A 27348-nucleotide genomic window follows, 5' to 3' on the forward strand; every position below is an offset into this window, starting at 1 on the left:
ATTTAGGTGCCCGGTCAACAGTCCCACAGAAGCCCGGCTCCCAGCTCATCGCAGGCACCGGGCAGGGAGGTGAGAAGAAGCCTCCGGATGATTCCAGCCCACAGCCATTCAGGGCTCCCAGCTGACCCCCAACGATCACACAGCGGCTGTCCCCACCGAGCCCTGTCCGATTTGCCTGACCTACCAAATACTATGAGCATATTAAATAGTGGCTGGTTTATACCCCCATGTTTTGGAAGTGGTTCCCCAAAACACCTGGTACCTGCCTATCTGAGTCCCTGACCTGTAGACCTTGCACCATCTGAAAGGATGCACTAAACCAGAGAGCGGGGGACTTTGGAAGCTGTAAAGTTCTGTGCACACAGCAGCCCCTGGCTTCGGCGCTCAGGACACCGGAGGGCTCTGCGGCTTTCCTAAGCCTACCTAATCAGCCTCCCTGTGACCAAGGCTGCCCCCTCCCCAGGCAGCCTGAGAGACTCTGCAGGCTACTGGGGCTGACCTGAACTCACGTGGCAGGTCGACGCTTTGTTCCCCAGACGGGACTTAGGTCATCCCTCCAGGAGGACAAAGGCTGCTTTCATGGGCCCAGGCTGCTCTCGGCAAACACGGGCAATCAGGGGCAGAGCAGGGAGCGGGCGGCCCCCGGCACGCCCCCCTGGGAAGGTGGCCAACAGGCCAACAAGCTGGGACAGGACCAGGGTCTGGGGAGGACCTTCCCTCCCCGTCTGGGTCTCCTCCAACTGCACCTAAACAAGGACAGGGCAGAGTACAGACTGGCAATCAGGAAACGTCCGGTAAATTCGACAGAATTGTGAAAGATTAAAAGAGGCATCCTCGGGATTAAAGTCAACCTAAAAACGTGAACTAACACAGTGCAGGCTCTGAGGCAACACCGTATGGGATCGAATCCCAGCTCCACGGCTGAGCCGCTGTGTGGTCTTCTGCAAGCGACTTCACCTGTCTCTGAGCCTCAGTTTCATCATCTGTGAGATGGGGGTGGTAACAGCCTCTCCCTCGCAGGACTGTCGCGAGGGTAAAATAAAGCCACACGAAGCGCTCTGCGTGGTGCCTGGCTGCTATGGACTGAACTGTGTTTTCCCAAAATTTGAATGCGGAAGCCCTGGTCCTGGGACCTCAGAATGTGACTGTATTTGGACACAGGGCCTTTCGAGAGGTGATTAGGTTAAAATGAAGCCCTCGGGGTGGGCCCTAATCCCATCTGACTGGTGTCCCCATAGGAAGAGGACATAGGGATACACACAGGCGCCAGGGTGCATGAGCAGAGAGGCAAGGCCATGTGAGGACACAGCGAGAAGGTAGCCGTCGGCAAGCCAAGAAGAAAGGCCTCAGGAGAAACCAAACCTACCAGCACCTTGATCTTGGACTCCTAACCTCCAGAACCGTGAAAAAATGAATTTCTGTCGTGTAGGCCACTTGGGCCACGGTAATTTAATCTGGCCGTCCTGGCGAAGACATACCCTGGCCCCAGAAGAGAAGGTAAAAAACACCTCCTGTTACCGTGTTATTGCATTTACGTCGTGACTATAAAATGATATTACGTTAGCCACATGAACGTGCTTACGTTCTAGGACTGCACGGCTAATACAAAATATTAATATAACATTAAACAGAATAGATCTACAAACATTTTCCCCTCCCTACCTCAGGATTTCTCCATAAAAAATAAAGAGACGTTTCCTTAAAAAGAAAGCAAGGGGTTTTCTCAAATGAACAATTAGGACCAAATTTCTTGACAACCTTCTCACGCATACCATCACTTCCCCTTTGAGGAAATACTGATATTATGTCCTTTAGGCTCCAAATAAAGATACCCTCTCATCTCCCACCTCTTCCAGAACCGCCAGGCCTTTGCACCAGCTGGTCCTGCCACCAGAATGTCCATTCCCCGCTGGTCCTGCTCAGGCTTTAAGACCCAGCTCAGGGCCCAGCCCCGAGCAGGCGCTCAGTACACCTGCACGGCAAGCCGACCCTGAGACAAGCCAGTGAGTGCCTTTCAAAGACGAAGTCGCTGGGCCCAGAGTGGGACCAGACCCCAGTATCCTGGCTCCCAGGCTGCCTCCCACGTATCCGTTCTGCCTCAAACATGGAAACCCTATATTCGTTCAGCTCGCAAGTCCCAAATCCAAGTCCCTTTTCAGCTCTGGAAAAGTCCTTTGCCCACCAGTGACAAAAGTGGGCAGCAGGACAGGCACTGACCCGCAAGGAGTTGTTTACTCGTCCATTACTGATGGCCTGAAGCCAGATTTACCACCAAAACACACAAACAAACAAAAAAGGTACAGCTTCTCTCCAGGGACCAGCATCCTAGGATTCAGCAAAATGTACCCACCCCACCCCCCTCCATCATGTACATCCTACACTATACCCCTTCTCGATATTGGGCTGAAAGGACCAGGGCCCAGGGGCTGGCCTGGCTTATCCCACCAAGACTGATCCGAGTAGCCTGACTCCTCCTTCCTGGGCACCAGAACTCAGGCCGCGGGAGACCTCGGGGTGCAAAGAGGGACCGTGGGTTCCAGGTGAAAAAGCCCTGCCCCAGAAACCAGGTTCTGATGCCTTCTCTCCATGTGACCTTGGACAAGTCAGGTTTCCCTCAACGACCCAATCCGCAACATGGGGATAATTCAAGCACCTGCCTCTCTGGAGAGGGTTACACACACTAAGGTATGTGGCTGCTTTAAGGAAAGAGCCTAAATGTCCATAACTGACGAACGGATTTATATATACAATGGAAAACCACTTGGCAATGAGAAAGAATGAAATCTGGCCATTAGTAGCAACGTGGATGGAGGGTATTATGCTAAGTGAAATAAGTCAGGCAGAGAAAGATACCATATGTTTTCACTCACATGCCGATCCTGAGAAACTTAACAGAAGACCAGGGGGGAGGGGCAGGGGGAAAAGAAAAGTTACAGAGAGGGAGGAAGGCAAACCATAAGAGACTCTTAAATACTGGGAACAAACTGAGGGTTGATGGGGGGGTGGGGGAGAGGGGAAAGTGGGTGATGGGCAGGGAGGAGGGCACCTGTTGGGATGAGCACTGGGTGTGGCATGGAAACCAATCTGACAATAAATTATAGTAAAAAAAGAAAAAAGAAAACCATGATTACTAACAAAAAAATAAAATAAAACAAAACAAAAACAAAACAAAATAAAATAAAGAAGATAAAATAAAATAAAATAAAGTAAAATAAAATAAAATAAAAATTAAAAGTCCACCTCAGAGCTAGGTGATTTGTTAGAACAGGAGCGCCCTCTAGCGTCTCAACCTGGAAATCATTCTGCCAGTCAGGCAGCTAGTTAGCATCCTATATTATATACTATGTGGTTCATAGAATATTCGCCGGAAGGAACGTTTCCACCTGTACAGTGCCTACTACCGCGTGCCAGGTGCTCTCCCTGCTGGTCTCTGCAATGAGATGCTTACATAATCCCCATTGAGAAAGGGGGATTTCTCATCCCCAGAGAGAAAACTGAGGCTCAGAGACATGAAGCCCCTCACTCAAGGTCACACAGCAGGGAAGGCTGGATTTAAACTCGGGCCTGTCTGACCCCAAAGCTCCGTTCTTTACTAGACTCATAGAATTGGGAGACTGTGCACAGTAAAAAACAAAACGAAAACAGAACAAAAAAAACCTTAAGGAGAACCCAGTCCAATACTTCATTATACCAATAGAGAAACTGAGGCCCAGAGAGGGCAAGCAATTGCCTTGGGGTCACACAGCAATCACGCTTGGGACTCCTGGCTCCCAGAAGTGTTTTGCCCACAGGCCCACCCCTCCAGAGCTTCTACCCTGCATTTATCATTCCTTTTGGCCGTCACAGAATTGGCACGCCCCTTCCAAATGCTTGAAGCCCTGGAATGTCTGAAACTCAGCCACGGTTCCTTTGGGATGGCAAGGGCTGCCGGCCTGCAAGCCCTCCATTCGAGAGCAGGGTTCATCTCATCCGGTCAGCACGGAACTCCCAAAGGCATGGGAGTGTGGCTGAGGCCCACCGAGGACCCGGGAGGGGCCCGACGAGCCGGGGGAGCCACGCACATCACAAGGTTCTCTTTTCCTTTTATGTTGAGGATCCTGCAGACTAACAGGGGGGATGGGATGGTGGTCCTGCCAGGAGGGGCCCTAACAGGGAAGAGTCGGGAACTGTCACCATGATGGATGTGCCCGGTGGATTCTTGTGAACCCTACAATGGGGGTTAGCAGGGCCTGCTTGTGTCTAAAGGCTCTGAGGGCCTCCTAGTGGGGGCTCAGAAATGCCAGGAATTATCTAAGGGGCCAAAAAAATCTCACCACGCGGACTTGGTATTTTGACCCTCCCGGGAGGCCCTTTAACATTCCCACTCAGGGGCGTCTGGGTGGCTCAGTTAAGCACCTGACTCTTGATTTCAGCTCAGGTCATGATCTCATGGATCTTTGAGTTCAAGCCCCAAATCGGGCTCCACGCTGACAGCACAGAACCCGCTTGGGATTCTCTCTCTCCCTCTCTCTCTGACCCTCCTCTGCTCTCACTCTCTCAAGATAAATGCATACACTTTAAAAAAAATAAAATAAAAGTTCCCACCCGAGCATCTCAACGACCGTTAGACACGGGCAGGGCAGAAGTTACCGTTCCTGTTGTACAGACGGGGAAAGCGAGGCCGGGGAGAGGATGGGGAACACGTGACAACATGGGGTGTCTGACAGATATTCTTTCCACCCCCCAAGTCCAAAGCCGAGTCCTGATCTGCCTCAGTTGCAAACCCACCCACCTACAAGTTTTCCTGAAGAAAGTCAATGGCACCTCTACCCTTCCAACGGCCAGGCCCCAAACCCTCAGCGTCTTCAGGACTCTTCTCCCCTCCCACCCCACATCCAATCCACCAGCAAATCCTGTCGCTCAACTTTCAAAACAGATCCGGAACCTGCCCCCTTCTCCCCACCTCCTCCGCTGCCCCTGGTCTGAGCCACCACCCCCTCCCCCCTGGACACCTGCGGGGGTCCCTCACTGCGCTTCCTCGTCCTGCCTTGGTCCCGCTTCAGTCTGCTCCATGTGTGGCAACCCGGGGAGCTCCATTCAAAACCACGTCAGATTGTGTCACTCGAGGTATCACCCCTCCACGGCTCCGTCACCCTCACAGCACAAGGCAAAGTCCTTCAAGTGACCTCCACGACCTTGCTGTCAACTCTGCTCCCCTCGCTCGCTCTTCGGCAGCCACCCCGGCCTCCTTCCAGATTCACGAAAGCACCTGTGCACACGCGGACCACAGGACCTTGGCGCCGGCTGCTGCCTCTTCCCCCGAGCTTCCTTCCCTGGCCTATTCCCTCCCCTCTTCCAAAGTCTCTGTCCAAATGTCACCTTCTTAGGTAGGCCCCCCGGTCCCACCCATCCAAGTCCTCCTGAGCCTTCTTACTTGCTTACTTCCTTCTTTCTGCAGCACACTCCACCCCCTGACACATTATACATGCTCTTATGTATCATGCCCATTGTTCACTGCCTGAACCCACTGGAATGTTAATCCCTGAGACAGGGATCTTTGACCACATTGTTCACCGATGTATCCCAAGCCCTTCGCTCAGGGCCTGGCACATGTGTTTACCTGAATCGAACTGAGGGCCCATTAGGTGTCTGTGCTGACATCAGTCATCAGCACTTATTCAAGACCTACTACGGGCCAGCTTTGTTTGCATTACTTCACTGAGTCCTCAGGACGCCCCCCCCCCCAGGAGATGCTGTCATTATCCTCACTCTACGGGTGGCAAAGCTGACTTTCTGCGAGGTGAAGGGGTTTGCTCAAAGCCCCACACTCCACTAGGAAGCGGCTCCGTGGGGGCTGGAAGCCGGGAGAGCCTGGCTCCAAGACCCCGTTCTCAGCTCTGCAACCTGGCTTCCTGATCACGGCTCGGGTCGGATGCAAACCTCTCGTGACGCAAGGCGCCCCGCGGCCCAAACCCCAGGCCCAAGCCAAACAGCACAAAAATAGCCAGTTCTTCTATTCTGGCCACAAACACTGCGAAGACACACCAAGCCTCAGCACACACGGAAGGCGCCAAGATCTGAGACGCAGGAGCTGGTCATGAAAATAACAACAGTAGCAGCGGCGACCGTTGACGGGCTTGTGCTGAGCGCCGGGCACCACGTCGGAGCTCACGGGCAGCTCGTCCCCACGACACCTGTGACACACTGGGCCGGTCGCGTGGTCCATCAGCCCTCGTCCAGTGCCCAACCAGTAGGTGCCAGACACGGTGCCAGCGGCTGGGGACTCAACAGTGAGCAGGACAGGCCGAGGGAAGCCGTGTGCAGTGACCAAGCACGTCGGCTTTGACGTCAGGCTTCCCGAGTTCAAAGCCCGGCCCCACCCTTACGGGCCTTTTAACATCGGGTGGGTACTCAACCTCTTGGAATTTCTGTTTTCTCAAATGTGAAACGCGACAATACCGACCTCGCGGGGTTGTTATAAGGATTATCATGATGCCACTCATGGGTGGTGGGCACGGTTCGTGCGTGCCCTTATCGCCTGGACGTGGTGACAAGCTGAGCGAGGGATGTAGCTCAGCAAACAAGCAGCAAGGAAGCCCGAGGGAAAGAACAGCCAATTTAACCACACTTAAGACATTTGGACATTTTCCTAATTAAAAAAAAAAAAAAATCCAGTCATGGAGTCAAGCGAGGGGAGATGAATCTTACCAACCACAAGGGGAAGCAAAGTGGTCTCCCTCTCTCATTCCACAGAGACCGAGCCACTGAACCACCGACCCCGGAAGGGGCAGGGGAGGGACCCACAACCAACAGCACAGGGGACCGTCCTCGATCTTGGACTCCATGTCACGTGGCAGCTTCCAGGAGAAGCTGCCGGAAGTGCCATTCTGATAAGCCCCTTAGCTGTGGGTGACACAGACTAGATGAAGGTGGCCAGCCACGAGGCAGCCTCCAGGCTCTCTGAGCCTGGGAAAGTCTGTGTGTGCTGGGGGGTGGGGGGTGCAGGGCGTCTCTGCCATTATAGCAGAGCCATCCCCATCCCCCCAAAAAAGAACATCTCGAAACAGAGCACCCATTCTGAGTCCAGCCCTGCGCCAAGAATACTAATGCCCTTATCACAGTGAATCCTCAGTGGAGCCTGGCTAGGTGGGGCCGACGACTTCCACTTACAGATAGGGAAACTGAGGCCCGGAGCAGTAATGGGACTTGCTTTTTGGTGAAGTCGGGATTCTGAGCCAGGGCTCTCTCTCTCTCTCTCTCTCTCTCTCTCTCTCTCTCTCTCTCCAGACCTGCTTGGCCCAGTGCAACACCCTTCTATCATCTTCCACCTTGCAAAGCTTGCTGTGAATAAAAACCGGTAGGCTGGCAAGCTGCCTCAATCCCATGGGCCTCAGTTTCCCCACCAGAGAAACCAGAATAACAGGCTCAGTGAAGTAAAGTGACACACTGGAGTCCTAAGCTCAGATCTGGGCTCTGACAACTCCCAGCTGGGGAACCTTAGATGAGCTGCTTAACCTCTCTGGGCCCGTTTCCCTAAATGCAAAACAAAGGCGATCATGAAATCTACCCATGGGGTTCTGGTGAGGATAGGATGAGACATCCACGAGAGGCACTAAGCCAGGATGTTGTGAATGGTCAGCAGGAATGGTGCTGGCCGTTATTAATTATTATTATTAATTATTACTACCATCAATGCTACTGCTGTTGCAATTGACAACCTCGAGCCACACCAGCTTGATGTCAGTGCCCCAAAAAGGCCACCAGCCTTGGGACTGTCTGGCTAAGCTATCCCGGCAACAAAGGAGATTAAGTAACTCAAAACAGCCATGGCGGCTCAGTCATCAGCTACAGTTACTAATGATTTGAAACAGAAACAGTTTCCCTCCCCCGCGTCCCAGCTGACGCTGGGCTGGTGACAGGGCGGGATGGTGGGGGCCGGCGGTTTCTCCCCCCGCCCCCAGTAAGACCTGTAGCTGTGTGATGGACCCGAGCCACCAACAGGAAGCCACTGACATCCCATCAACAAATGACAAGTTTGCAGAAACCTGCTGCAGTGGACGCCTGGCCCCTAAGAAGCTGACTTTCGAAATGACCTGAAAGGTAAATACACATTTAAGGCTGGAGGGCGCTGGGGATGAGCACCGGGTGACGTGTGGAGGTGCTGAATCACTACATTGTGCACCTGAAGCGAATATCACACTGTATGTTAACCGACTGGAATTTAAATAAGAACTTAAAAAAATGTATTGAAGGCTGAGAACAACCATCACTAAGTTGTACGTATAGTGAAAGCCCCAGGAAGATGGCAAATAGCCAAGGCTGGTGACACGTGCGAATTCTAAGCAGCCATCAAACAGCACGTTTGCAGAGTGTTTTTCAGCGGTGTGGGCAAACGTTCTCATTATCAGTGGGCACACACAACGATGTGGATATCTAAGCACTCATTCGCCCAGCCTGCAGTCAGCGGGCCCCTGTTATGGGTGAAACTCACAGGCAAAATACAAGGTGGGATCCCGGCTTGGGTCCTGGAACAGAAAAAAGATGTTGGTGGAAAATCGGGTGAAACCTGAATCAGGCATGTTTCTCTCAGCCTCGGGGTTAATGGACGTCTCAGGCCAGATCACTCTCTGTGGGGGGGAGCTTGGGGGGTGGGCGGCCATCCTGTTCAGCATCCCTGGCCTGTATCCACCAGATGCCAGTACCAACCCTCTTCCCTCAGTTGTGACAGTCAAAGGAGGTCATCAGCTATTGCCAAGTGTCCCCTGAAGGTCAAAACTGCCCCCGGATGGGAACCGGTGGAGTAAAATTGACCATTTAGTTAATAGTACTGAAGCAATCGCTTCTTTTGGGTAAATGTATGGTGGTTATGGCAAGACGCGAACATGGGGGGAGATGGGGGGAAGGGTTCAGGAACTCCCCTACTATGTGTGCGACATTTCTAGAAATCTAAAAGTATTCTAAAATTAAAAAGTAACTTTAAAACACCAGGGTCATGGGACAATGAATGGGCGGAGGGAAGGTGGATTCGCCTCTATGGCGAGGATGGGGAGAGGCACCCTCTCCCATCCCCCCACCGCCTAGGGACACGTGCGATAGTCAGCGGCCAGCTGGTCACTCTCAATCTGATGGAAGGTTCCTGGGAGAGAGGAAGAGCTCGCATTTGCTGAGCAGCGACTTCTAGACCTTCAAGCTAAGAGGGTTCCCAGGGATGGTCCCAACAAGCAAATGAGGAAGGTGACGTGTCCCCACTTCGCAGATGAGGAAGCTGAGGTCCAGTGAGGTCAACTGGCCTGCCCGACACCAGGTGGCTCTGACACGATCCAGAGCCGAAGCCTGAGGGGTTTCCACGTCCCCCAGCTTTCTCAGAAGCTCAACAAGCAAGGGTTTCCAGCTTCGCATTCCAGACACAGGGCTAATCCTGTTATCCGTGCGCCAGGCTGTCTTTGGTGGGGCAGAGGGAGGGAGACGTGGGTGAGCCGCAAAGCCAGCAGTGAGGACACACGGCGCCTCAATGCTCCAGGACCTGGTCACCCACAGGAGGCAGTGAAGACCGGATCTCTGGGATTCACACCTGGCAAGACCCTCTAAACCACCTCGTTATGGTTCCGATGGGGAGACTGAGGCCCAGAGAACCAGACTTGCCCCAGGCCACACCGGGGGTTGGGGGCAAAGCCAGGGAAGGAGCCGTGTCTCTGTCCACCTGTCCCCCACAGCTGCCCTTGCGAGGCTGACAGCGTCCTCCTCGACATCCCCCCCACCTCCCACCGGCCAGGCTGAGTTTGTGCTGGTTTCTGGGACCAGTCTCGAGCATGCCTTTCAATCACCCACCCCAGCCCTTCACACATGCTGTTCCTTCTCCCTGGCGCACCCTTCCCCCTGCCCTACCCTAGCATCCACCTGCCAGCTCCTACATATTCTTTAGTGTTCAGCTTCCCCGGGAGACTCTCCTGGACCCCCCGACCCCCGACGAGACCGTGTCCCCCACAGCTCTGTGAACCACCCCATCCTAACACACCTGTGCTGTCTGTCCCAATTCCTTGTGCAGGGCCTGTGACCCCACAAGGCCCTGTCTATGCTGTTCACCTGCATTCCGAGGATCTGATCCTATAGCTCCAAACCGCAGTCGGCGTGTGTTAAGTGAACGTATGCTGAGGTGCCCAGAGTCCACACAGAGCACCAGGCTTGTGTCTATCAGCTCTGCGTTTCTGATTCTGACACCAATTCCAACACGTATTTTTTTTTTTTTTCCAACACCACCAAGCAATTCTCTGACACCAGCTGGGTGTCCTACCATTTCAACTCAGTTCTGACACTATCCACCTGGAGACAGCATCAGATCCCACGGGTTGGGTTAAGGGCTCGGTCCTGCACGATGGCCTCCCACACCACTTCAGATGCCAATCACGAGTCCCGGTTCGGTTGTCACCTGGGCTTCTGACAGACTGGCTGTGGACCCGGGGTTCCCATGACCTCCTCCTCGCGTCCAATTGATTTGCAAGAGTGACTCACAGATCTCAGGGAAACATTTTACTTACGAGATCACCAGCTTATTATAAAAGGATGGAACCGGAGAGCAGCCAGATGGGAGAGGTGCACGCAGCAGGGTCTGGGGCAAGGGTGCGATGCTCCCGTGTTCTCTGAGCTAGCCTATACACCTGTCTACAAATCTCCACGTGCCCACCAACCCAGAAGCACCCCCTGTCCTTTTAGGTTTTATATGGAGACTTTATTACATAGGCATGGCTGATTAAATCTGTGGCCGCTGGGGATTATTGTGACCCCCAGCCCCTCTCCCCTCCCTGGAGGTCAGGTGTGGGACTGAGATTTCTAACTTTCTAATCCCATAGTTGGTTCCCCTGGCAACCAGTCCCCATCCCTAGGTGGGGTCCAAAAGTCACATCATTAACATAATCTCAGGACACCTTTATTGCTCCCTTATCACTTAGGAAATTCCAGGGTTTTAGGAACTCTGTGCCAGAAACAGGAAGGAAGGCCAAATACGTATTTCTTACCTAAATCACAGTATCACAGGGGCGCCTGGGTGGCTCAGTCGGTTGAGCATCCGACTTTGGCTCAGGTCATGATCTTCGAGTTTGTGGGTTCGAGCCCCACATTGGGCTCTGCGCTGACAGCTCAGAGCCTGGAGCCTGCTTCGGATTCTGTGCCTCCCTCTCTCTCTCTGCCCCTCCCCTGCTCTCGCTGTCTCTCTCTCTCTCTCAAAAATTAGAAAAAAAATTTTTTCTGAAAAAAAAAAAAATCACAATATCACAGCCTCCCTAACAGCAAGCCCAGAGCCTGACACACACTTGGGCACATCAAGGTCATTGGGTCACTGTGGACAACAGATTTCAAAAAGACACATGACTATGGGTGACTTATTTTCTTCCTTCATTTATGTCCTTTAGGATTTTTCAAAAGTTTTCTACCACCTCCATATATTATTTTTATAATTAAAAAGACAAAAATAAATCAATAAATATTGCCTTACATTTAAAATATGACAATATTCAGGGGCACCTGGGTGGCTCAGTCGGTTAAGCATCCGACTTCAGCTCAGGTCACAAGTTGGAGCCCCACGTCAGGCTCTGTGCTGACAGCTCAGAGCCTGGAGCCTATTTCGGATTCTGTGTGTGTGTGTGTGTGTGTGTGTGTGTGTGTCTCTGTCCCTCCTCTGCTCCTGCTCTGTCTCTCTGTCTCTCAAAAAAACATAAACATTAAAAAATATGACAATATTCAAACATCAGTGATCAAAGGATATGGACCAGGAGGGTCTCCTGTTTTTCATCTGCTCCAGGAGCCTGAGGAGGAATACAGACGCTGGGGGAGAGACGGGTGAAGAACAATGTTTCCTAAAGTTGTATTTTTAGGAGCTCCGGAAAATTCCCTGGGTGAGAAGGCATCTGAAGTATTTGCAAACATTCAGCAGGGGGAAAAATAATATTTCCCAAGCCTTTCCCTCCTGGGCGTTTTCAACCTGGTGGCAAGCATTCTGGAAAACTCCAAGACCCACTCATGACAATTCCCCGCTAAGCCCCTCTGTTCACAGAGCCCTGGTGAATGTCACACAACCCGCCATCGCCCACCACCCACCCCTTAGTTGCACAGATGAGGAAACAGAGGCCCAGAGAGGGAAGCAACGTTCCTGGGCACACACAGCCCGGTCAGTTTCAGCGTCAGAAGATCCGAAAAAGCACTTGGTACCCCACAAAGCACTTCCGCGGGGTTCCCCGACTTTGGTATTTCACCAGAAAAAAAAAGTTGTGGGGTTTTTTTCTTCCCCCTTTGTTATACAGAGGAGAGAACGCAATGAAAGGATTCTAACTTTTTACCCTTGCTTACAAAGTTCCTTGAAAGGAGACCGAAATCTGTTCTTTTCATCATAAAAGACAGGATGTTTTCACCCACGAAGGCAAGAGGGATATCATTTCGGAATAAAGAATAGTCCTTTAAATCAAAGAAATGTCACTTTCCGAAAACCTCACTAGTGCTGTCCCTGTTTTTCTGGTTTCCCTGAGGACCAGAGGGGAGGCCACTGGTGCCCGGCCCTGGGGAACCAGTGATCACGAGATTCTGGACTCGGTGCTCTTCAAACCCCCCATCCCTTTCCCCAACGCGCCCTCCTCCTTGAAAACAGCCACCATTTCTGAAGACAACAGAGACACCGCTGACCAGACAGAGCCCAAGACCAACTTGGTCTGAGGCGGGAGAGAAGGAAACAGTATGCGTCCGGGCGGCCACACTCACCCAGAGGTACTGCAAGAGTTTCAGGAGGCTGGGACAGTAATAATACTCCATTTCAGACGCCCGGGGTTATGCGGCCGGCACTGTGCGCGTTTCCAGTTTTTCTCCGGAGGGGGCGGCTCTTCCCGCTCGACTGGCCACGCCGGAGTCAAGTTCAAGGCGGCATGAATCATTCAGAGGCCGGCTGACAGCCAGGACACCGGCCAGACGGCCCCGCTAATGGCCACAGCCACCTCTGGGGTGGGGATGTCACTCACTGCTCGGGTCCCGTGAGCCCCGCCTGGAACATCTCCGGTGGCTCGTCCAGGGGGGCGGGCCCAGGGGCGACTCCTCCCAAACCCAGCTGCAGGGTCGAGGGGGGGGGAGGGGGAGGGGGAGGGGGAGGACCCCGGCGCCCTCCCCCCTCTCCGGATGCTCAGCCGTGAGGCAGGAAGAGACAGGGTGTGCCTGTGTGCGTGCACCTCTCCGTGTGTGAGTGTAATTGTGTGTGTCTGAGTGTGTTTTGCGAAAAAGGGCCTGTGTGTGCTTGTGTGTGTACGCGTGAGCGTCTGAGTGAGTGGCAGACCACACAGTGAGGGGGAGCTCCCCCATCCAGCTCCTCACACGGAAAGGAAATAAATCAGCTCAGATGGATCCCATCAGTTGACGTCCATAGCCCCTCCTGGCTCCGATCAAGTTCCTTCTGACTCAACAAAACTCGCAGTGGAAGGAGGGCCTGGTTGTCCCCGTTTTACGGGAGGGGAAAACTGAGGCCCAGAGAAGGCTAGAGACTTGGTCAAGGCTACATGAGTTGGAAACCGAGCCAAACCTGGAACCTGGGCTTCCCAAACGTGAGTTCTGGGTTCTGTCCTTTTGGTGGGCAGTCAGGACTGCTGAGGGAAGGAGAGACCAGCTCCCAGAGTCGCCATCTGCCAGCTGCGTGACATGGGGGTGTGGGAGAAGCATCCATTTGCAGAGATTAAAAATGCAAATTATAGCACCTCTACGGCCCTCCCGGGGGACCCTTCTTGGATGTTTCCTCCCAAAGAGGCTGATGGTGGCAAGTCTCTCCACCTCCCTGAGCCTCGGTTACCCCTTCTGTAAAATGGGATGGATGATCCCCACCTTCCAGCGTTCTGCAAATTCAGTGAGGTACGATGATACCAAAACCTCTCGTCTCATTCCCGCAGCATTTCCACGGGAGAGGCGTTATCATCTCCGCCAGCCGGATGAGGAAACTGAGGCTCCCAAAGGCAAAAGGGAGTTGCCCCAGGTGAGTGGGACAACCAAGCCGTGAGGCAGACCCAGAGCCCCCTGCTCCAGACCACCTGCCGGCCTAGGCCGGGACCAGAGACGGGCACACACGGTGAGCCCTCCACACAGGAGCCAGGCCTGAGGCCTCTCCTTGGAGGGTGGGGACGTAGCGCTGGGCAGAGGCGTTGGCTCAGAGCCGGGCTCCCACCCCCCCAGACCCCTGGGCCCATCTGCACCCACACCAGCCCCGCAACCCAGTGCTGGGCCGAGCGGCTGACAGGAAGCTCATCTGAACGCCACAGGGGAGAGCTGAGCTCAGCAGCTGAGGAGAACGTGGGGTGAACTTCAAAGCTCTTCAAAGGCAAGCCCGTGGCTTCACAAGTTCTTGACATCCCACATCCGGCAGGCAGGGCTCACTGCCCGCCTGACAGTCAGTCAAGGGCCGGTCCCTCCTTCCCGGAGGGTGCAGGGGAAGGTAGGGCCCGTGTCCCCGCTCGCCGACCGACTGGCTGATGGTACAGGCACAGAGCCGCGTCCTGACAGCACAACCAGAGGGGACAGGGCCCCGCTCGCTGGCTAACGGCCCAGTTGGAGGCCGGATCCCTGCTGGCTGTACAGCTCGGGTGTGTGTGGCGTACCGAGGGACTGAAGAACAGTCAAGCCTCACTGAGGGGCTAACAGAACAGGGGGACAGGTGGCCCTTGCCTAGTGACACGCTGACTGACTACCCACCAGTCCCGAGAGGGGAGGCGGCCGAGGGGAGGCTATTCCTATGCAGTCTCCAACTGGCCCGACAAGGATGAGGACCCAGAGGGAAGAGGGTGGGACGGGGCAGAGGGGACAGAGACAGGGATGGGGCGGTGATGGGGGAAGCACGGTTCCCGAGAGCAAAGCCTATCTGGCGAAGAAGGGGCACGGCGGCGGCGGCGGCGGGAGAGGAGAGGAGAGGAGAGGAGAGGAGAGGAGAGGAGAGGAGAGGAGCGCAAAGAAAGAGGGAGGAAGCGAGGAGACAGATGGCCTGAGAGGGGCAAGGAGACCGTCAGGGACGAGACAACAGAGCACAGCTGGGGAGAGACTGGGGACAGAGACAACGGAGACAGGGGCAGGGGTGGGAGGAATAAAGAGTAAAAAAGCCAGGGGCGCCTGGGGGGGCTGGCTCAGTCGGTTAAGGGACCGGGCTCTAGGCTTTAGGTCAGGTCATGATCTCACGGTTCATGGGTTCGAGCCCTGCGTTGGACTCTGCACTGACCGCATGGAGCCTGCTTATGATTCTCTCTCTCTCCCTCCCTCTCTCTGCCCTTCCCCTGCTCTCTCTTTCTCTCTCTCTCTCTCAAAATAAATAAACAAACCTCAAAAAAAAAAAAAAAAAAAAAAAGTGAAAAAGCCAGACCAGCAAGTCCAAGATGGGAGTCAGGGCTGACCCAGGACCAGGCCGGTGGGGGGTGGACGGCCACCAAAGTGGGAACACCACAAAGCCCCAACCCAGAGATGGTCACAGTCATCAGGGCATGCCCCCTGGAGCAGCGCCCCCTCTCCGGGCTGGAAGTGGCCTCCACCTAGTCTGCGTCAGTCCCTAGTATGGGACTGATCTCCACCTGGCAGAGGAGCCACCTGCATACATGTGACAAAGGCACCCCCCCACACACACACATGCACGCATACCTTGAATGCCTTCCTATCCCTGGCTCCCATCCCCCCGGCTCCAGGCCCCTGCCTGCCTTTCACCACTGGACCCTAACCAGCCCCTCCCCCACCTGGTGAGTCATGTGCCCACAGGGCCTTTGCTTGTGCTGTTCCTGAGTCAGAAGCAGTCTTTCTCCCCGCAGAGGGTTGAAGGTGGCCCCTGCAAAAAAGATATGCCCGCCCAGAACCCGTAAATGTGACCTTGTTTAGAAAAAGGACTTTGCAGACGTAATCAGGTTAAAGGTCTGCAGATGAGACCATGCTGGATGACCCGAGCAAGGCCCTAAATCTAACACGTATCCCTAAAAGAGAGGAACAGAAGTTGCAGCCTCGGGGAAGGTCGTGATGTAAGAACAGAGTCACAGACTGGAGCCACCAACTGCTGGAAGAGACCAGGAAGGAGCCTCCCTTAGGAAGGAGCCTCCCTTAGAATCTTCCCGGAGGGAGCCTGGCCCTGCCGATGCCTGGATTTCAGACTTCTGGCCTCCAGAGCTGCGAGAGAGCAAGTTTCTATCGTTTTTGAGCCACTGAGTATGTGGTGGTTCGTTGGGGGTCCTGGAGAATGAGTATACTCCCCCCTCCCCTGTCACCTGGTTCCCTCCCGCTCACGTTGAGCCCCGAAGCTTCAGACGGAACCGTCCTGCCCCTCCCGGCAGCCCCCAGCCCGGGGCAAAAGGCGGGCCCCCAGACACGGCGTCCCAGAGTGCCTCTTCTGGCAGAACTTTCTGCTTCTCTGCCATCCCTCCTCCAATCCCTCGTCCCCGGGGGCCCACCCCTGGACAGCCTGTCCCCCCCCCCCCCCCCCCAGTCCAGGAGCAACATCCGGCCAAAGCAGGTCCCGGGGCAACTTTTACTAACGTCGTTCGTTCATCCAAGAACAGACGGATGGTACCACAACCATGTAGACCTCCGGAGAGATCGGCGCTTGGCAGAAATCACCCACAAGGGGCGGGGGCTTAAACTTGCCGTTGGCATTCGGGAAGGAAGGGACTGAAAAGTGGCAGCCCCCTGGGCACGGTCTGGGTGTTGGGGTTTCTGGCGGGGGAGGGAAGGCAGGGGCTCCGCGCTCTCTTACTTGGACGAGTTGCCAGCGTCCGTGCATCTGAGGAGCCACGTGCAGCGATGCTGAGCTGCGGCTTGTCTAGGAACACGGGGCTGCCTGGCCCACCAGGCCGGCGTTCCTGTGCGGACGGGGCAGAACCATGTGGTGCTGCCCAGGGACCAGAGCGGCCACGTGCCTCCTGCTCCCCCCAACCCAGGCCTGGACCAGGCCCCGGCCCTCACGGGCATCCGGATCTGTGATCCCGTAGGAGCCCGGGCAGCCCAGTCACCCATCGCACGCTCCCCGTGCACCTGTGGTGTCCAGGCCCTGGGCCGGACATGGACGAAGCCGACGTGGCCACCACCCGAGACGCTAGAAGGGCCTGCTTGCCCCACAAGCCTGTCGTCCCTCAGGGTCCACTGGCTTGGCCATCGATGCCCTTACCCATACGGCCTCCACGTACTGCCCCAGCCAAACCCGTTCCTCAAGCACGTGTGGACCCTCAGCCTCCCGGCCTTTGCTCAGACAGCGTCCTCGGCCCGGAATGCCCTTGCCAGCCTTGGAAGTGCAACCATCTGTCGAGCCCAATGCAAACAGCGTGTTTCCAGGAAGCCCTCCGAGCAAGCAGGAGTCACTGAGCCCCCTCTCTGAGTGTGTCAGGGTGCTCGGTGGGATGGGAGCCTATCTCCCCCACAGGGCTCTGGGCTCCCCACAGGCAGGGCCTTGGCCCACAGCCCAGCGCTTAGTAGGTGCTCTGTAACCATTTCCCAAAGGGCTGGGAATTTCCACTGCTCCCAGCACTAGACCTGCTGACGAAGAAATCACACGTGCCTCTGTGTGCCCACACACACTGAGGGCGGACCTACTGCGTGCCCGGCACCCTGTCAGCCACCAAAAAAGGGACCCACAGCCAGGTGCCTGGGGGCTCAGTGGGTTAAGTGTCTGACTCTTGGTTCCGGCTCCGATCTTGACCTCACGGTTTGTGGTTTCAAGCCCTGTGTTGTTGGGATTCGCTCTCTCCCTCTCTCTGCCCCTCCCCCGCTCATGCGTCTGCATGCACGCGCACGCTATCTCTCAAAACAAATAAACTTAAAAAAAAAAAAAGGGACTCACAGAAGCCATACACGCCCCTGTGCTCCTGAAGTTGACAACCTCTGAAAGCAGCAGGGCACAGACAGGGCGGAAGGCTATCCAAGGGGGAAACGGAGAGCCAGGAAGGAGGCAGCAGGTCTCACAGAGGCAGCCCGGGGTGCCAGTGAAGGGCGTAGGTGCTGCAGGCAGACGAGCCTGGGTTCAAATCCTCATCCCAGCAGTAGCTAGCTATGTGATACTGAGCTGGTTATTTAACCTCGCCGAGCCCCGGCTCCCAAGTATAAAATAGGGGTGATGACGGTGGCTGCCCCGGAGCGAGGAGGAAATGAGGTACTACGCGTAAAGTGCTCAGGGGCTCTCAGCAGGGGCTCAAAGCACCTTGGCCGTGATTGGCTAGCGGCATATTAGGTTCAGTCACCCTGGCTGGCAGGAAGCCAGCAGGAGCCCAGAGCCAACCCACAGGCCATTATCAACTGCAGGACTTTCGAAAACATTTAAAGCACACACCTGGGGAGCAGGAGGTAGAAGGCAGAACAAGTTTTCATCCCTTCCCACCCAGCCTGACCCGGCAACGGCCCCTCATGCCCCAGTGGGTTCCGTCCACCACATGGAGGGGCACACAGGGTTGGGAAAGGCAGGGGAGACACCCATGGATGGGAAGGAGCCAGCCCGACACAAAGGACCAAAGCACTGATGCATGCTGGGGCGTCTGGGTGGCTCAGTCGGTTAAGCGTCCTACTTGGGCTCAGGTCATGATCTCACAGTCCGTGAATTTGAGCCCTGAGTCGGGCTCTGTGCTGACAGCTCGGAGCCTGGAGCCTGCTTCAGATTCTGTGTCTCCCTCTCTCTGCCCCTCCCCTGCTCGCTCTCTCTCTCTCTCTCTCAAAAATGAATAAACATTAAAAAAGAAAAAAAAGCACTGATACATGTTCTAAGATGGCTAAGAACGCGCTGCCCAGGGAAAGAGGCCAGATACAAAGACCACGCGCTGTGCACGATTCCACTGATAGGAAATGTCCAGAAAAGGCAAAACTATAGAGACACAGGGTAGGTCAGTGGTTGGTGAGGGGGGGGGTGCTGGGCAGAGAGTGGAGGATGACTGCTAATGGGTAGGAGGTTTCTTTCTGGGTGATGAAAAGGTTCTGGAATTCGTGGCACTGGTTGTCCACCTTTGTAAACTTGCTAAAAATTATTAAATTACAGAGTTAAAATGAGTGAATTTCATGGTATGCAAATTATATTCCAATAAGCTTGTGGAAAAGGAGGAGAAAAAATAAGAAAAAAAGAGGTGAGGGAGGACGGAGAGGAGGAGGAGGGAGAACAACAAAGGACTGAGGGAAGAAGTTACAGGCAGAGAGGGCGCCCGGCTGGCTCAGTTGGTGAAGCGACTGCCTCTTGATTTCGGCTCAGGTCATGATCTCTCGGTTTGTGAGTTCGAGCCCCGCATCGGGCTCACTGCTGACAGTGCAGAGCCTGCCTGGGATTCTCTCCTTCTGCTCCTCTCTGGGCCCCTCCTGTGCTCTCTCTGTCTCTCAAAATAAGTAAAATAAACTTAAATAAATAAATAAATAAATAAATAAATAAATAAATAAAACACAGAAGTCACAGCCAGGGAAAAATCCCCAAGGTGGGCACATGTGAGCCCAGAGGCCCCTAGACCCCAGCTGAAGGGCCCCCTCCCCGCTAATTCATAGAGCCTTGCTTGAGCACCTGCAGGAAGAAGGGTCAAGAAGCTGTCTCGAGCAGCGACTTGAACTCAGACAAGCCTGCGTGCCAACCCTAACCCCGATCCTGCCCGCGGCATCATCCGGGACAACCCGTGTCTCCTCTCGGCACCTCAGTTTCTTCAGCTGTAAAGCGAGGCTGATAATAATTTCTTCCTTCGTGGGGCTCTTGTGAGGATGAGACCAGGTGGTGTCAGACCACAAGGGCTCAGCCACTGGATGCCTTGAGGATTCACTGTAGAGCAGAGGGGACACCGAGTCAGCCTGAGTGAAACGGGATCCTTGCCTTCAGGGAGCGCATGGTCTACGGGAGAAAACCACTACAGCACTGGGGGGCTAGAGGGCCGGGAATTCACCGCAAAGGATGCAACCCAGGAGGGCTTCTCAGAAGAGGTGGCATGGAACCAAAGTCAACTGAAATATGACCAAATGTTCCTCTTCTCAAGGGACCCTGTGTTCAATTAGAAGATTTAGCATCTCTGGAAATATGTCTGCTCAAGTCAGAAATGCCATTTCTATATTCACAGGGCTGTCATCATGGGCTGCCCACCCCCCAGACACATACATATGCCACACTCCTTTTAGAAATAAAATAAAAACAGAATTTTTTCCCCACCAAGTAATTCCTTCAGAAGAGAAACATCCTAAGTAAAGACAAACGGGGCAGCTGGGGCTGTGCAGGCTGAAGGAGAATGTCCCCACCTCAGCCCAGGAACTCCATGCAAGGCTTGTAGAATAGAAACCGTAAGGGGACCTAATGGGGAACGGAGCTGAGTGACACGTGTACCAAAATCAGTGGCATGTGTTGAAAAGAAAATCCAAATGGTCACAGAAGACTTGGCTTCTTCAGAGCAAAGGCCCTAATGCAAAAGGCGGGGTAAAAATGAATAATAAAACAATGTTGGAACTAGATCACCTCCGTCTCGCCCTCTGATGGTAGACTTTGAGTACTGCACAAGGAAAATGGTGACTTTTTGTTTTTTATGTTGTTGTTGTTTTGTTGTTGTTGTTGTTGTTTGGCCTTAAATGGTGCCTTTTTTAATGTTAGGAGGATGGGGAGTGGCAGGGGACCAGGAACAAGGGACAGGGCCAGGGATGCGAGGAGATGGCTGGAACTGAGAAATTGCACTAGAAAACCCTCTGGAGGACACTCGGGTCACTTCTGACGCCCCCCGAATGTGGAGGTTTCCAGAAGAGTCCAACAGCCCTGGACTGAGTCCCACCTGTCACCCCGCCCACCGTATGAGCCTGAGCCAAGCCACCTCACTTCCCTAAGCTTCACTGAGGTGAGGTGTGTGAAACAAAATTGCCAATTCCCAGCGTGTTAACTGAAGGCAGCTGAGTGTGGCCTGACCCACCCACCCACCTTCACCAGTACCTATATCAAAATTAAAAAAGAAAAAAATGTTGATTCTTTTTTTTTTTTTTTCCTGCTCCAACACATAAAAATGGTGAGATTTTGGGCACCTGGCTGGCATGGTAGGCGGGGCATGCAACTCTTGATCTCGGGGTTGTGAGTTCGAGCCCCACACTGGGTGTGGGGATTACTGAAAAATAAAATCTTAAAAAAAAATAAAATAAGGGACGCCTGGGTGGCTCAATTGGTTGAGCGTCCGACTTTGGCTGAGATCATGGTCGCACGGTTCGTGAGTTCGGGCCCCGCATCGGGCTCTGTGCTGACAGTGTGCAGCCTGCTTTGGATCCTGTGTCCCCCCTCTCTCTGCCCCTCCCCGACGCGTGTGCGCGTGCTCTCTCTCTCTCTCTCTCTCTCTCTCTCTCAAAAATAAACATTTAAAAAAAACAAAATGAAATAAAAACAAGTTTCGATTTTTAAAACAATGGTGAGATGTCACATGAAGATTCAGATCCCGCATTGTGCCTGAGACACTGGACAGAGGGCAGGGACAGGCTGGAATAGGCGGCCGCGCGTCCTCCTGTCTCCCCGTTTGTCACTAAATCTCCGTCCCTGCCGGGCCTGCCCGCTGCCTGCAGCTCCTGAGGCAGAATCCAGACAAGAGCGCCTGTGAACCTGGACTCAGAAGCCCTGAGGTGGCCCCTGAGCTGGGCATTTAGCAATCACCAGACCTCTGAGGCGGGTGGAGAGGGACTCGGTCCTGGCAACTCTGGCCCCTGCCTCCTCCCCGCCCCGTTATTCAGTTCTCCATTTTTCCTCTAAGCCCTTCTCTCTGCTCAGTGATGGAGGGGCCTCCCTGAGAGCACGGGGGTAGCCCCCCCCCCACCCGTGTGTGGCGAGCATAACTAATGAGGGCTGCCACACAGGCCATCAAGCCCAGCTCAGCCTGGGCCCTCTGCCTGGGGGCCCCTCCCCCCTCTCCCCACCGGACCGACTTCTCCCCTTGGAGACCCAGTTTTGCTTGTACCTTGAGCCCTCTGTCACAAGCAGGCCAGGGGACTCCTCCCCGCCTAGGTCTCTCTCTTGACTCTCCCGCCCACTCACTCCTTCAGCAAACTGAGCATCGGGTTTGCACGGTCAACGCGGAAGTGCACAAACCAATCGACAGCTCTGCGATCCTGCAATTCGTCAGAAAGTGCAGAGAGAGGTTAGAATTCTGAGGACATCAAACCCGCACAACGGGACTATAAAGCGGCGGGGAGGGCTCACAGCAGCCAAAAAAAGTGGAAACAAACCGACACACGGATCACCGAAATGTGGTCTATCCAGACAGTGCGGCATGATTCAGCCATAAAAAGGAATGGAAATCTGACCCATGCTCCGGCCGGGCTGGGGATTGATTCCTAAGGGGAGCCTGGTTTCTTTGAGGGCAGCAATGACTGGAAAACATGATGCAGGTGAAAGAAGCCAGACGCAGAAGCACAAATACTGGATGGTCCCATTTATCTGAGGTTCCGAGAACAGATAAACCTATAGACACAACCCCCCACGGCATTCGCCGGGGGGGGGGCGGGGGGGGGGGGGGGGGCCCCCCCAGCGAATGGGTGCAGCTTCCTTTTGAGAGCGAGGACAATGTTCTCAAGGGACTGTGCTGATGGTCTCACAAACCCGTGAATGTACGAAAACCCACTGACTTGTACATTTTCAAAGAACGAATTGCATGACGTGCGAACTGTATTTCGATAAAGGTGCCATGTTTGAAAAAAGCAAATCAAGGGGCACCTGGGCGGCTCAGTCGGTTGAGCGTCCGACTTCCGCTCAGGTCACGATCTCACGGTTTGTGAGTTCGAGCCCCGTGTTGGGCTCTGTGCTGCCAGCTCAGAGCCTGGAGCCTGTTTCAGATTCTGTGTGTGCGTCTCTCTCTCTCTGCCCCTCCCCCTCTCACACTCTGTCTCTCTCTAGCTCTCTCAAAAATAAATAAACATGAAAAAAAAAAAAAAGCAAATCAAGCTCAAGTAAAATATGAACTATATATTAGTCCGGGTGGTTCACAAATATGACAAGTACTCAAGGTGACAGAATGACCAGAGTTTGGGAAACATCTAATTGAGGCCAAGCACAGGCTCCTTGTGGGTTCAAATCCCAGCACCACCCCTCCTAGCTGAGTGATACGGGCAAGTGACTTCACCTCTCTGGGCCTCAGCTTTGTCATCCGGTAGATGGGAACAAGAATTGCACCCACCTGTGGAGTCACCCTGAAAATGAACTGAGCACAGAGGCTGGCACAGCCGAGGGGGTCGATAAATGGCAGAATTGCCAAGGATGGGGCTGGGGATTGATTCCTCAGGGGAGCTTGGTTTCTTTGCCGGGGGGGTGGGGGGGGGGTGGGTAATGAAAATCTTCTCCAACTGACTGGTGGATGCATGACTTTGGGAGTATACTAAAAGTCACTAAATTGTACACTTAAAAAAATGATGGGGTGCCTGGGTGGCTCAGTTGTTTAAGCTCCGACTTCAGCTCAGGTCGTGATCTCATGGTTCGTGAGTTCGAGCCCCATGTCGGGCTCTGTGGTGACAGCTCAGAGCCTGGAGCCTGCTTCGGATTCTGTGTCTCCCTGTCTCTCTCTGCCCCTCCCCCACTCATGCTCTGTCTCTCTCTGTCCCTCAAAACTAAATAAAAACATTAAAAAATTTTTAATAAAAAAATTTTTTTTAATGATACACAGTCTTAGCATATTATCCAGCAACTGTGCGCCTTGGTATTTATTTCCCCAAAGGAGCTACAAACTTGGGGCCGCACAAAAACCTGTCCACAGACGCTGACCGCATCTTCCAACTCTAGGACATTCCAGAAAAGGCAAAGCTATGGAGACAGAAAAAAGAGCAGAGGCTGCCAGGGGTTTGGTGGGGGGAGAGGGATGAACAGGCAGAGCACAGAGGATTTTCAAGGCAGCGGAACTACTCTGTAGGATACCATAATGATGGATACGTATCATTACGCATTTGTCCAAACCGACAGGCCATACCACACCAAGAGTGAGCCCTCACGTAAATCACGGACCTTGGGTGATGACGACGTGTCCCTGTAGGTTCATCCGTTGTGTCCAACGTCCCACTCTGGTGGAGATCGTTGATGATGGAGGAGGCTATGCGTGTGTCGGGGCAGGGCGTATATGGGAAATCTCTGCACTTTCCTCTTAATTTTGCGGTGACCCTGAAACTGCTTTAAGTGAATAAAATCTATAAAACATGGGGGGGATACTTCATTCATTCATTCCACACATATGTGTTGTGCGCCTACAATGTGCTTGGTGTTCTCTGCCTCTCAGAGACTCTACTCTGGGCGATGAGAAGACACTGCGTATGACTAGGGGTGCACTGGGAGAGAACACTGGGGGCCGGGGGTCCTTCTATAGGCATGGCACCAGGGAGGGCCCCGCCGAGGGGTGTCATTGGGTTGAGAGATGACCTGAGAAGAGGTAAGTAGAGAGCAAGGGAAATGAAGAGGGAATCTGGAGGAGAGCAAACAGTATGTCCCAAGGCCCTGGGGCAGAAACACACCTGACGTGATAAGGGACCGTTCTGAAGGCCGATGTGGCTTGAGTGGAGTGAGCACAGGACATGCGCTAGGACAGAAACACCCTGTCTTGTGGGCCATCATATGGACACTGGATTGGATCCTGAGTGCAGAAGCAATTTCATCCTCCAGGAAGAGGTGCGAATTTGACTTCGCTCTGGCGCACAGCAGGTGCTCAGCAAACGTTGCTGGAATGAATTATAAAGTCTGCCTAAGACCTTGGCTACTAACTCCTCCTTGGCAACAGACAGCTTTCTGACGTCTGCCTTAACCCACTCGTGACAGCCTGCGTGGGGCACAGAGCTGGCTTCTCTCACCCATTTCACACACGAGGAGAGTGAGCCTCAAGGGAGTTGGGCAAAGCCACCGAATGGCAGGGGACAGAGCCCGGATTAGAATCTGGGTCCCGTGGGGTTTGTTCCTGCTCCGTGCGAGTGTGTTGGTATGCGTGTGTGTACCCTGGGAGGTGGAAACAGGTGTGGACCCCGGCAACTTCGCCAGCGAGCGGTGTGTCTCAGCCGGGTGTGACAGGTGAAACAAGCAATTTTGACTGTTAGCAGGGGAAAGTGTATACGTTTGTTACTCACTTTCTCAAACACACTGAGGGTCAAGTCAGCATCAGCCCACCGCAAATTAGCATTCTTCTCACACGTCGGCACGCTTTCTCAAGGAGGAGAAACAAAAGGACTAGAAAGATCGTCATCACCCACCCTCCTGGGCCTCCGTTTCCTCACCCAGGAGATGGCTGCAGTGAGACTGAATGGGTTAACACACAGAAAAATGGTTAAGCTCAGGCTTATCCCACTGAGGGGGGGGGGGGGGGGGGGCCCGCACCTGCAAACCCGCACAGTTCCACCAGGGGGCGCGTTCACCACGTTACCCACCTGGCCCTGGCAGACAGGTTTTGCAAGGGGAACAGGTGTTTCATCATTCATCAGCCTCTTGTGGACACCTGGCTGGGGTCCCTCTGAGGTCTCAGTCCCTGGGAGCCCTAGTGGCCCCTTCTTCCACATGGAGAGACCTACCCCCTCCTCACTTGCAAGGGAGGAGTCCACAGGCCAGGGATCAATCTAGGTGTTGTGGTTTCCTTGCTGTGTGTGCCTGGTCCACTCACCTCCTTAAGCATTTAGCATCTCTAAAATGGGCATCTTCCTAGCACCTCAGGATATAGTGAGGTCACTTTAGAAAAAAGTGCCAGGAAATGGCACTCGGCAAACCTCAGAAGGGCTCGAGCTTGTTTCCTTACCTACAATATGGGACAATGAATACACCCATCTCTTGGGGTTTGTGGGGAGTAAATGGGACCATGGATTAATGTTTGTACAGTGAATAATCTTAGCATAGTGTCTATCATGCAGATACTCAATATATGGACTGTAGTCACGGTAATAACAGCAAAGTGATAACAAGTGACACCCATTATCGATCAGAGGGCCTTAGACACATTAATTCATCTAACCTCACTGCATTTCTAATAAGTAGGCTCCATTATTACCCCTGTTTTACATATGGGAAAACTGAGGCAGAGGTGTTAACCCACTCAGTCACATAGCTGGTAGACTGCAGAGTTGGGATTCAAACCCAGGCCATCTGGCTTACGATTCGTGCTCTTTTCTGTATGCGTATTACACATCACTTTTAAAAATTATTTTCCAGGCCCCAACGAAAAAATTAGATAAACTGGTCTTCATCAAAATTAAAAGCCCTTGTGCATCGACAAACACTATCGAGAAAGTGAAAAAAAAAACAAAACAAAACAGCTCACAGATGGGAGAAAATACTTGTAAACAATATCACTGATAAGGGATTGGTATCTAGAATAGAGAAAGAGCTCCTACAACAAACTCAACAGCAACAAAAAATGAACAACCCAACTCCAAAATGGGCAGAAGATACAAGCACATGAAAAAATGCTCAACATCACTAGCTGTTACAGAAAAGCAAATCAAAACCACGATGAGATTCCACTCCATATCCACGAGGATGGCTTTTATCAAAAACACAGAATGGAAAACAACTAGTGTTGGTGAGGGTGGGGAGAAATTAGAACCCTTGTACCTTGCTGGTGGGAAAGTGAAATGGCGCAGCGCTCTGGAAAACAGTTTTGGCATTTCCTCAAAGAGTTAAACAGACTTGCTTTATGACCCAGCAATCGCACTGCTGGGTATACACACCCAAAAGGACTGAAAGCTAGGACTCAAGCAGATATTTGCACACCCACGTTCACAGCACTACTCACAACAGCCTAGAGGTGGAAACAACCCAGGGGTCCACCAACAGACCAACGGATACCCAAAATGTGCTCTATACATATAATGGAATATTATCCCGCCTTAAAAAGGAAGGAAATCAGGATGCCTGCTACAACAGGGATGAAGCTTGAAGACATTACGCTAAGTGAAATAAGCCAGACGCAAAAGGATAAGTATTGCATGGCCCCCTTTATCTGCCTTATCTAGAACAGGCAAATTCACAGAGACAGGAGGTAGAACAGAGGGTGCAGGGGCTGCGGGAGGAGGAACAGGGGGTCAGTGTTCACCGGGGACATTGTTTCTGTGTGAGATGATGAAAAAATTCTGGAAACAGACAGTGGTTATGGCTGCACGACACTGTGAATGTATTTAATGAAACTGAGTAATAGACTTAAAATGGCTAAAAAGGTAAGCTTTATGTTATTTCCATACATTTAACCACAATAAGTTAATGTTTTTTGTTTTGTTCTGCTTTGTTTTTAATGGTCTTGTCCGGATTGTTGCAACAGGTTCCTACCTGGAATCCCAGCTTCCAGCTCACCCTCTCCAACCCCTTTTGAAACGTCCACTAGGGGGCGCTCCGAGCCTCACCTTGGCAGTGTAGAAGTCTCTTTGCACTCCTCTGGGTTTCCGGCAGCCTTCTTCTGCCTCCTCTCCACCACTCTCCAGGGT

The 27348-nt window shown here is 53.3% G+C and overlaps 1 protein-coding gene across 5 annotated transcripts in view; it reads right to left on the reverse strand.

The window, feature by feature from the left end:
* KIAA1671 (KIAA1671 ortholog) overlaps positions 1–27348 on the reverse strand; it is a 199693-nt gene that overhangs the window by 93603 nt on the left and 78742 nt on the right. Inside the window, exon 1 of one of the 5 annotated variants that reach the window (XM_040463824.1) lies at positions 12724–13053. The exons of the other annotated variants lie outside the window; for them this stretch is intronic. Within the exon in view, the coding sequence (XP_040319758.1) occupies positions 12724–12774 (51 nt within the window). The 5' untranslated portion in view covers positions 12775–13053. Of the gene's footprint in view, positions 1–12723; positions 13054–27348 lie in introns of those variants that run through there. 5 annotated transcript variants of the gene reach the window in all.

The sequence above is a fragment of the Herpailurus yagouaroundi genome, unplaced genomic scaffold (genome assembly GCF_014898765.1).
Source record: "Herpailurus yagouaroundi ecotype Mexico unplaced genomic scaffold, PumYag 428, whole genome shotgun sequence".
NCBI lineage: Eukaryota > Metazoa > Chordata > Mammalia > Carnivora > Felidae > Herpailurus > Herpailurus yagouaroundi.